This window comes from Etheostoma spectabile, chromosome 16 (assembly GCF_008692095.1).
Source record: "Etheostoma spectabile isolate EspeVRDwgs_2016 chromosome 16, UIUC_Espe_1.0, whole genome shotgun sequence".
In the NCBI taxonomy this organism is placed as follows: Eukaryota; Metazoa; Chordata; class Actinopteri; order Perciformes; family Percidae; genus Etheostoma; species Etheostoma spectabile.
Genome location: NC_045748.1, coordinates 18,462,500 through 18,471,906, shown reverse-complemented (window position 1 = coordinate 18,471,906; position 9,407 = coordinate 18,462,500). Strand labels below are relative to the sequence as shown.

Here is a 9,407-nt window from a genome sequence, read left to right as displayed (position 1 = left end):
GTGTGTGTGTGTGTGTGTGTGTGTGTGTGTTTGAGTGAGAGAGAGGGAGAGGAGCATTATAGTAACCACCTTTGTAGCTAATAAAATTACGGCGTATTGCCTATCACTAATGATTGTGCCTGATGATTTATTTTACGTCATTTTAAGTGGAGGGATCCTGTTCAGTTTATCTGAGTGTCAAATGAAAAAGGAACAATTAAAGCCACGATGTTTAGTAATGTTAGCAGCATGTTTCTAGGGATGTCAATGTTGGCCTGTCGGTCAGTCCACCACCACTGAAATATTTTTGTGAAATATCTCAACATCCATTGGATAAATTGGGTTGGCACCAACTTTTGCATATACGTGAAGGGATCACCAAAGTATAGAAGGATCACACTTCCTTCTATACGGGGGCTAAAAATCCCTGGTTGTAGATGTACAAGATTCAAAAACAGTTTTGTCTCAGCATTGAACAAACTTTAGAGTTACTTCCACAAAACGCACAAGCATCTTGGTCACGTACTGTTTTTTCAATCCTTTTTATCCATGTTTTATTGTCTGTTTTTTATCTTTTAATGTTTGGTGTATTGTATGTTTTAAGGATGCCCTGCCTCTTGGACTGCAAACCTAGTTTACCTATGAGTACCAATTAAGAAACCTGAACCTGTGCTGGTCTTATAGGGAGGTGTTCAGGTGAATTCTTGGCGTATTGTTATCTTAAGGCAGTTGTAAGTGATTGTGTTATTGACCATCAAAAACTTGATCTAAAGTCAATAGGGCAGCATTTCATTGTTATTTTAACAGCGCATTAGTAAAATGTGCCTAGGCTTATGCACAGCGCACGCACACTGTGCTTGTTACATACACACATGGCATGCAATCATGCAAAAGATTACATATAAAAATATGACTGTGCAAATCCACCATCATAATGGCATAATAGCAATGTTCTAAGGTACAAACGTGCGCTTAGATTGTTAAATGAGTGCCCATAGTCTGCTTTCCAATCAAGTATGTATTTTTTTTATCCCATCCGGTTCAGGTTTGGTTCATCCCTCTGCAACCATGACCAGATATTTCCTAAGGGCTGAAACCAATCCCTGCATGCACCAGACAAGAGGCCCCAGTGTTCCATTGAAATTTATTTATGTCCTTGCCAGTTTTTCTCTTGGTCATGGACCTCTTCACCCAGTGCCATGTTGGTCTAAAGTAGGGGTCAGCAACCTGCACGGGTGTCACTAGTGGTCGCTCAATAATAATAATAATAATAATTTTTTATTTGTAGAGCACTTTTCAAAAGCAAGTTACAAAGTGCTTTAACAAGTGTAAAGACAATAATGGCACACTACCAATAAGTGTGCAAGAGTTTTTTTTGTGTGGAAATGTTCCAATCTGCATGTCAAACGACCTCTTCACAGCCTGATATTTACGGTAGTTGGACTTTTTCCCCATCCTTATTCCCCAAAGACCCGCCCTACTCCTTCTCTGATTGGCTAGTACTTGTTTGGTTCTTGACAGAATGCAAGGCAACAAAAAAAATATCTACCTGAGTGGGCTTGGTAGGTGATGGCAGGCCTAATGCTGACATGGTCAACATGTACAACATTTTAAAATGGTACTTATATTGAAAAAAGTTGCCGACCCCTGTTCTAAAGGCACCGCCTACAGTATTAATTTACAACAGAAACTGTAGTACCTTCTCTTCAATCCTCTCCAGTATTCTCTGCTCTCAGTCGGCAGATATTATCTTATCTCAACTTGTAATCTACACATAGCACAAAAAAACCAAGCTCTGTTGTCTCTATTGAATCCCCTTTTAGCACCTGTTCCTTTAGACGGGCAAATGCCTTTGAAGGAGCAGGTGCTTGAGAGAAACAATGGAGTCTAAAGACTCTGAGCCAAGTACGTTGAATTGAGGCATCATATGACTTTCTCTGTGTCCAACACATATTTAATGAAACAGAAAAATGCATAAGCTCAGACAACCAAGTACAATCATTTCAACATAACCTTGTTACGACCAATATGCATATAGACATCAAAAGAAGTACTTTTTCAGCAGTTTATCTTGACATAATGTAGTAGGCAGACTTTTTTCTTTCATGTTCAGTTTATTTTCAATTACAGGCAAGATCCAGTTTTGTGTTACCATATGGAAATAAAATGTAAATACATTGTGTTCTATTGTGGCGAATATATAACTGTTTTTTTCATTTTTCTCAAATTACATTATGCTCCATAATGTAATTTTTCACCTTTTGCAAAGTATGACCTGCTCCAAACTACAATGTAAAACAAACAAACTAAAGTAAAGCAAGAGTGACAGATAGTTCTGTTTGCTTGTCCTGAGAGAAGGCTTGTTTTTCTGCATCTGGCTGTTTGGATATCAGTGTGGGGGTGGAGGCAAAGGCCAGGAATTCCTGAAAAAAAGCAGTATAACGAGTGAGAAGGAGAGAGGGAGGTCTTTTGGCCACTTGTGGCCTTCACAACCCAGGCACAAATCATAGAGGGACATGGCAATCTGAGTGACAGATGAACAATGCTCCCATTTTCCAGCCCCCTGCGAACAGGCCCATCCATCACAAGAGGGGAGATTAATCCAATTCATCAGCTTTTTGTCTCCTTTGGCCCCCTAATGCCAACTGATATTGCTCAAGGGGGGCTTATAAATGTTTGTGGATTTGATCTGAGCCCGCTTGCTTGACACTGAATTAAAACATTCTTTACTGTGTACTCACAATACACCGGTTTTGCCAACAGCCTGCCAATCCTGTCATAATTCTGATGAAGATGAATTCTGCTGAAGAGGAAAATGTTTGCCAAAGGCAGCGAACAATAACATCAATAAGAGTTTGCAAAGCAAGAAGGACTTTGGTTGGTGGTTACAGAACAAAATACAGGTCCTGTAAATGTTTTCTGGAAGAAAAAACATGTAATGAAAAAGATGAATCATCACTGTGAGGTTTCAACTTTAATTTAAATATTATCCAGGCACAGAAGAGCATCTTTGGCCCTATTAACATAACACTGTAAAAAGGCTATTCAAACAATGAGCAATTTATCTAATTTATATATCCATTCCCTCTCTGTGCTGCTTGCCAACATAAAAATATGTTGTTTCTATATATCTACACAAACATAACATACATTAATTAAGTACTGATTAGACAGACATCCAATGATTCTCTTTAATTACATTGATTTTTTTTCTCAGTTATTCTTAGATTAGACAAATATATGCATAGAGGACCTAAAGCTTAATTTAATAGCTTAATTAATAGTTTATAAATCAAATTCCAATAGAGAACTTTCTGGTGAGAGTCTAATAACCGTGTGCATAGCTGCATTCCTGTCATGAGGATATGGTGGAGCATGTCCCAATGTTAGTGATGACCTCTAGTGGCCATTACAATAAGTACAGGATATTTCAGAAATGAATTTCAAATTACTTTGTGAAACTAAGAAGCAGTTACAAAGTTAGACTTAGACAATTTTTTTTATTTTATTTTTTTAAACCTGAACCAATTCAGTTTTATTTTGAAGTCTTACAGGCCTTTAGATGAGCTTTGTGATTATGACGAACCTCTGCCATCATCAGGATGTAAACATGGCTGTGAACCTATAGAGAGAACCTCCCTTAGGTCAAGCATACATACATAGCTAAAGATACAGGCTGTGATTGCAAGTACCATAAATCTAAAATTAGGACATTAGTCTTAGCTTTGGCTGAAGAACTAAGAGCACCTGATCAGTAAGTGTAATTAACTGGAACTGCCAGCGATACTGTTGCATTCCATGCATCTGGTCCAGCCTTTAATACAGTCAGCAATGCCCGCTTCACTACTCAAAAACAGATTTACTTCTCACAGTCTGCTTTCCTTTAATGCACGTCTTGTCAGAGATCATTGGCAGCAAAGAGAAGAAGCCATGTTCTGTGTATTCCTATGCAGAACATGTACAATCCCATTTTCACTCCATGGACTAAAGTTCCTAAAATGACAAGACAATAGTTTACACACAAACTTCTTTATTTTAAGCATTATCCTCCTTCTGAGGCTTATAGTGAATTCTGCCTCCTCTCCAGACACACATGTAATAGGCCATGCTCAGAGATCCCACTATAGACACCAGCAGGACAGCCACTACCAGGCTGATTTTCCACACTGCTGATTCTCCTTCATCTGAAGCTTCTCCATCTGAATCTGACAGCAATAAGAAAATAAAAAGCTCAGTGAATGTCGTCTGCAATGGACAGTTAACAAAGAGACTAATGCACTGTTACTAGCCCACCTTGTTCCTTTCTACCATTTGTCTCCATGGCATATGGCTGTGGAGTAGTTAGCAAGTTCTGATCCTCCACGGTCACCAGGTCAACATCTGGGCTCTGGGACCATATTCTTTCCTCTACTGCTACAGGTTGTCCATCAGTATATTCATACTGTGGAATCTCAGTGAAAATCCACTGGCCTTCAATGTATCGAGGAATGCCTGTAAATGTTAAAACATCAGCAGTGTGGTGATAGAACAGGTGCCTTTAGAAATAAAATGTAACCAAATTGACACCAACAGAAGATAAACATTTAAATTTCTTTCTTACCTGGCTGAGCTGTTGATAAGGACAAGAGAGCCAGGAACACAAGATTAAGAACAAACATGACTGTGCTATGCTGCTGGGAGATTCCTTAGCTCTTTATGTGGGCTTTTCATCTATGGGATTGGCTTCAGCTGTGGCCCACTGACTCAATCAAGGTAAATTACTGCAACTGGGCTTTCAAATCTCCTGGTCTGATGTGAGTTTGGGTGCTTCCATTTCATTGGTTGAACCTATCCCTTGAATTACACCTCTTTCTTCTGACAGTAGGTTACTCAGGAAGTGGAAACTGCCTGCACACAAAACAAGTTGTTGTTCTGCCACTTGAAACCACACTATAGAAAGGTGTTCTTATAGGAAGGCCTTAAAGTAGACTGTGTTTAGATAATGCATTAATATTTTTCACTAAACTGAGCTGTCAATCTCTAAATCCAAAAGCTGCAATGTGGGTCTTCCTTACTTGTCAATATTTATTTTGTAAACGGTGATACAAGAATACAAGAAAAAAAACCAATGGACTTTACAAGGACTCGACACGTAACTGTATTCTTTAAAGAAACAGGCCGATGGTATTTGAAACTGTGATTTGTGGTGTTTATAAGATCACACATCAGAGGACAGCTGAATATTGGGTAACTATGGCTTTCATATTTGATCAAATATTCTCCACATTTTGAACCATAGCACAAAGTTTGATGTTTGATCTTTTTTTTTCCAGCCAAGGCTGAAAATGTCTCATACGACCCACTTCCGAACACACTGCTACATAAGAAAACATCAAAGACTTTCACAGAAAAAAAGTAAACAGTTCCTTTTTATTTGGAGCATGCAACAATAAAAATACCCAAAAGTTCTGTGTACAATCTAAAATGGTAAAACTGAATATGAATAGATTGGGGTGCACCAATATGCTAATTAAAGCCTCGTTCCAGGGCCATGTTACAATACACACTTAATCACTGGCTTACTGGGACACTAAAAGAAAGTATGGGCCTTTATTACTTACTTGTAGTTTCCCTGCTATGACAAGTCAAAATGCCTAACATTAAAAATATCCATACCCAGCATCAAAAATTAGCACCATCTACTAGCCAAATGCTGGTAAAATAGTGTCAAGTAGATTTGGTTCACTCAGCCAAAAAACAATTGTAATCTATTGCGTGGCTGGTAAAATTTGAACATTCACTAGCCATTTGGCTGATGAATGGAAGAAGTACATTTTGGACCCATACCCTTACACAAGGTAAAAGTGAATTTAAACATCCCAAACTGCACACACTGGAGCCTTGAGCACATTTTTTTTTGAATCTTTTAAAATGACAAAAAAAAAAACATTGTGCACTCTGACCTGATCTGGTTTGATTAAATAATACTGAACAGGTTGCATCAGCAAGTAAAAACATAATTGGTGCACCCCAAGTTTTAACAATTGTGTTTCTTTCAGCATAACTCTCCATGACAAAGAATATGGATTGACACAAACACATGAAACTAAACTTATTGCTAAAATGGTACACTGTAAATATGTGTTGGCAATGATAACCATTACCAATACAGCATGTTCCTCTGTCTAATTTCAAGCTACATTTCATATAAGATTTCCCTTCTTATTTCACAACAGCGGGAAAACAATCCCTGTCATTTGCAAAGATAATGTATGTACACATTCCAGAGTTTCCCTTGCATAGTTCAGCATGAGATACAGTATATCGACCAATGAATCTGTGTTGTATGAGGTACAATCCCAGTGAAATGTAATTCCATCAGAATAATGACGTGATTATTTAAGTACAATATATGACTTGGCTCCTCAAAGAAATGCATAAGAAATTATACAGATGTACAGTATCTGTAAAAGAACCCGTTTCTGCATAAGTATGACGCTAACCTCCACAAGTATTTGAAAAGTTCAACATTAAATTTAATTCACATGTACTAGATGGGAATCTCCTGATGGAATTCCTGTTTAAATTGTACACCCAAAACTAAAAGCTTGTTTGGAGAAGTCTAATATTTCAAAACAGTTTTAAATTAGCTACAGATGTCTGAAACTGGTATGCCTTTTCAGAAGAAGTTACAGTCTTGTATCTTCAGAATACAGTTTAGATATTGGTGAGAAATAATTCAAATATTTGAAATTCTATTTAATGGTACAAGTATTCCTAGTTTAAAAGAACCTTATACCATTTAGAATAATATAGATTGTAACCGTGGTGTAATAAATAGTCCTAGTGGAAACTTTAACTCCCATGACCAACAACAAAGTAAAATGAAACAATGAAAAAGTCCATTGGAGGACTATTTAAAGTGGCAGTAACCTTTGTATTCAGAAAGAAAAAAACAAACAGTCAAAGACTAACTTTAAGTAAGTAATAAATAAGAAGGACATTATGGCAAACTGGCTTATTTGGCTTGTAATAACAGTACCACTATGGCAAATAAACACAGCAAGTGTGGATTTGTATTTAATCTCCTTGACATCTGGACATGAGGTAAACTCAAGAAGCAAGATTTCACTGAGTATTTATACATATTTCATAACGTTACATTCCTGTTTTAGAAAATGTTGGTGTCACTATCCAAATTACCCTAAGAGGTTGAAATTAAGGATCCCCAAGGGGTTATTTCACGAAGCAAGAACAGCTTAACTTACTTATATAAATGTTATAATTATGAAATAAATGTTTTGTTTATATATTTGAATAACTGCCCCATGAAATTTTTCTTCACACTAGTGCTTCACAGTGGTGGATAACCAGCACAGGTCGGCGTAGACTGGACTGGTCTCTACCCAGGAGGGAACCTTTTGGTCGGCACGATGCGTCCTTATTTGTGCTTCTCTTCCTCATTGTAGACCTTCCGAAGGCTAGAGTCAAGCAGGTAATCCACTGACCTACAGGGCACAGAAAGTGGAAACATTGTGGACCCAAATACAGCATTTCTGAATCCATTTCATAAAGAACAAGAGCAACTTTAGCAATACAGTTTTAATTTCATGTGTAACTACTATGTTGTCCTTGTTTGCTAGTCACATGGCTCTAATTGCCTTTGATGGTAAGATCAGCATCCTGAGTGTATTTATTTATTTTTGTTTGTTGTTTTGAGGGTGTTTCCAAGCTTTTAAAATAAAACACATATTGTGATGTAAAATACCTCTAAATAAAGGAATGTCGGGGATTAAAGCTGTAGCGCAGAACTTTTGTCTCCCCCCTCTGGCAGTGTGAGTATTTACACAAACACTGTTGACGCGATTAAGAAAAGCAGTGGGTTTCATAATAACGCGGGTCGCTGCGGTCTCTCACCCCTCCCTGCTTGTCAAGGTTTTGGGTTATACAGATAGACTTTAAAGGAATCCGTCTTTTTCTTATCATCAACCCATTCCATTCAAACAAAAACAATGTATTCAGTTCAATACCTCTAGTCTGTGGCACTCCACCCCATTTGTTCCTACTTAAGACATAAAAACATCTGAAAAATGTATCCTCAGTCCTTTCCTAAAACAACTGAGCACTTTAGTTTTTAGCAAACATGGCTCAACCAAACGCAAATACTGGGGACTATATGCAGAGGCGGATTAATACACATTTGGTGCTCTACTGAGCAGTTCCAGCAGCGGCATGATGTGAGTTGTCTAAACTTTGAAATGAAAGGTTTCATCTCCCAATGATCATATTACATAATCCACAAAGTAACAAGTAATCTAGTAAAGTAACAAGTACATGGGTATACCTGTCTATAGGAGAAATAATGAAGGGGATTGTAGAGAGGCCTATCGCTGTAGTGGTCCACTTGCGCACAGGCAGGGGCCACTTGGTGGTTCTGCCCAGCAGGTGTAGTGACGCAGCACATACACGGTTAATGGTGAAGCCCGGGATGATCACAGAGGCGAGGGCCTGCCACACAAACGTGTCCACCACTGCCACCGCTACTCGTGTCGTCTTCCCTGGGTTGTCCCCGTGGGCCTTGAGGGGAAGATTCAGGATCAGCAAATGAGCGTAGTCACAGATATTGCAATGCAGTTTTCAAACACAGTTGATACACAAAATTCAATTTATTGATCATTTGAATTTCTCGTTTTTCGGTTCTAGCTTCTTTATTTAGGTATGGAGCTAGAGTTGTTTCTTTATTACATGCCAGATAATAAATGATCTGAGAGAAGAAGAAAAAATGTTTGCGAGAAAAAGTTATCACACTGATTGCAAAAAAGAATTTTATGAGAGGAAAAAAAATTTGAGTGAAAAAGTTTTCATACCAATAGCAAAAATAATATTTGAGACTAAAACAGTTTAAATAAAAATTAGAAAATTTTTAAATTATTTGAGAAAAAGAATCTCTCAAATGTATATATATTGCTCTCAATGTGAAAATAATGTCATGGGTGGGGCCACGTTCCTATTGGCCAGTAGGGTGAGCACCGTCTTGTCTTGGGAGTCTATTTAAATCACTACACTATTGTCAACGTCATGGATGTGCTGCCTTAGTTGAGCGTGGAAGCTAGCGTTAGCTAACTAGCAGCCAGCCCACTTCTAAATAAATAGATTTTAAACACTTTTTAATAGTCAAACTGAAACACTGGTGGTGAGCTCCAGGTCCTGCAGCCACAGACGGACCGCCATCAGTGGGGCTCGGCCAAAGTGGACACATTGCTAGAAAGCTTCGCTGCCGGCGTCGACCAGATCTGATCTCCAGCGGGACACAGAGAGCTCCAGATCCGGTAGCAACGGCACAGCCCCCCTGGAGCTCACCGCCAGTGTTGGTGGAACAGCAAGCTAAGTATGGAACAAAGTCCCCGTATGGACCAAAAGTACGGAGTGTGGATTGGTGGCTGGAGAGA

The 9,407-nt window shown here is 38.5% G+C and overlaps 1 protein-coding gene across 1 annotated transcript in view; it reads right to left on the bottom strand.

Moving 5' to 3' along the window:
- Positions 1-5,369: 5,369 nt before the first annotated feature.
- Positions 5,370-9,407, bottom strand: part of mtfp1 (mitochondrial fission process 1) — a 7,006-nt gene continuing 2,968 nt past the window's right edge. The window contains exons 3-4 of the mRNA XM_032538863.1: positions 8,303-8,535; positions 5,370-7,466 (exon numbers count right to left, since the gene is read on the bottom strand). Of these exons, the coding sequence (XP_032394754.1) occupies positions 7,400-7,466; positions 8,303-8,535 (300 nt within the window). The 3' untranslated portion in view covers positions 5,370-7,399. The remainder of the gene's footprint in view (positions 7,467-8,302; positions 8,536-9,407) is intronic.